Raw genomic sequence first — 331 nt, 5'->3', positions numbered from 1 at the left:
AAATGTTCCCAAGGAGAACGAGTCCTCAGTCTCATCTGTGTCTTCACCAATGTCATGGTTATATCTCTCCATTCTGGAATCAAAGTAGCTTGTATCTTCCTCATCATCTAGCTGAGGTATAAACTCTGCTTTATGTCTTAGTAAACTGTTCCAGTCCAGATTACTAAAATAAGGGTGTTCCTTCACTTCATGGGGTCCACCAGTTCCCAGTCTATCACGAGGGTTTTGTTGCAGCAAGTCTGTAATGATACTCTTAGCTTCTACTTGGATAGGCCAGTCATCTTCACTTGGCCACTCAATGTCATCATTTACAGTATGAGCAAACAGCTCT

The 331-nt window shown here is 42.0% G+C and overlaps 1 protein-coding gene across 1 annotated transcript; it reads right to left on the bottom strand.

The window, feature by feature from the left end:
* Window positions 1-5: 5 nt before the first annotated feature.
* On the bottom strand, window positions 6-327 carry LOC113473771 (microtubule-associated serine/threonine-protein kinase 3-like; the record flags this gene model as incomplete). Its single annotated transcript, XM_026833225.1, has 1 exon — window positions 6-327. A coding segment is annotated over one exon (322 nt), but the record flags the coding sequence as incomplete, so codon positions are not given.
* Window positions 328-331: the final 4 nt, after the last annotated feature.

Source organism: Diaphorina citri, unplaced genomic scaffold (assembly GCF_000475195.1).
Source record: "Diaphorina citri unplaced genomic scaffold, Diaci psyllid genome assembly version 1.1 scaffold89567, whole genome shotgun sequence".
NCBI classification, from domain to species: Eukaryota; Metazoa; Arthropoda; class Insecta; order Hemiptera; family Psyllidae; genus Diaphorina; species Diaphorina citri.
This window is presented reverse-complemented; position numbering and strand designations above follow the sequence as displayed.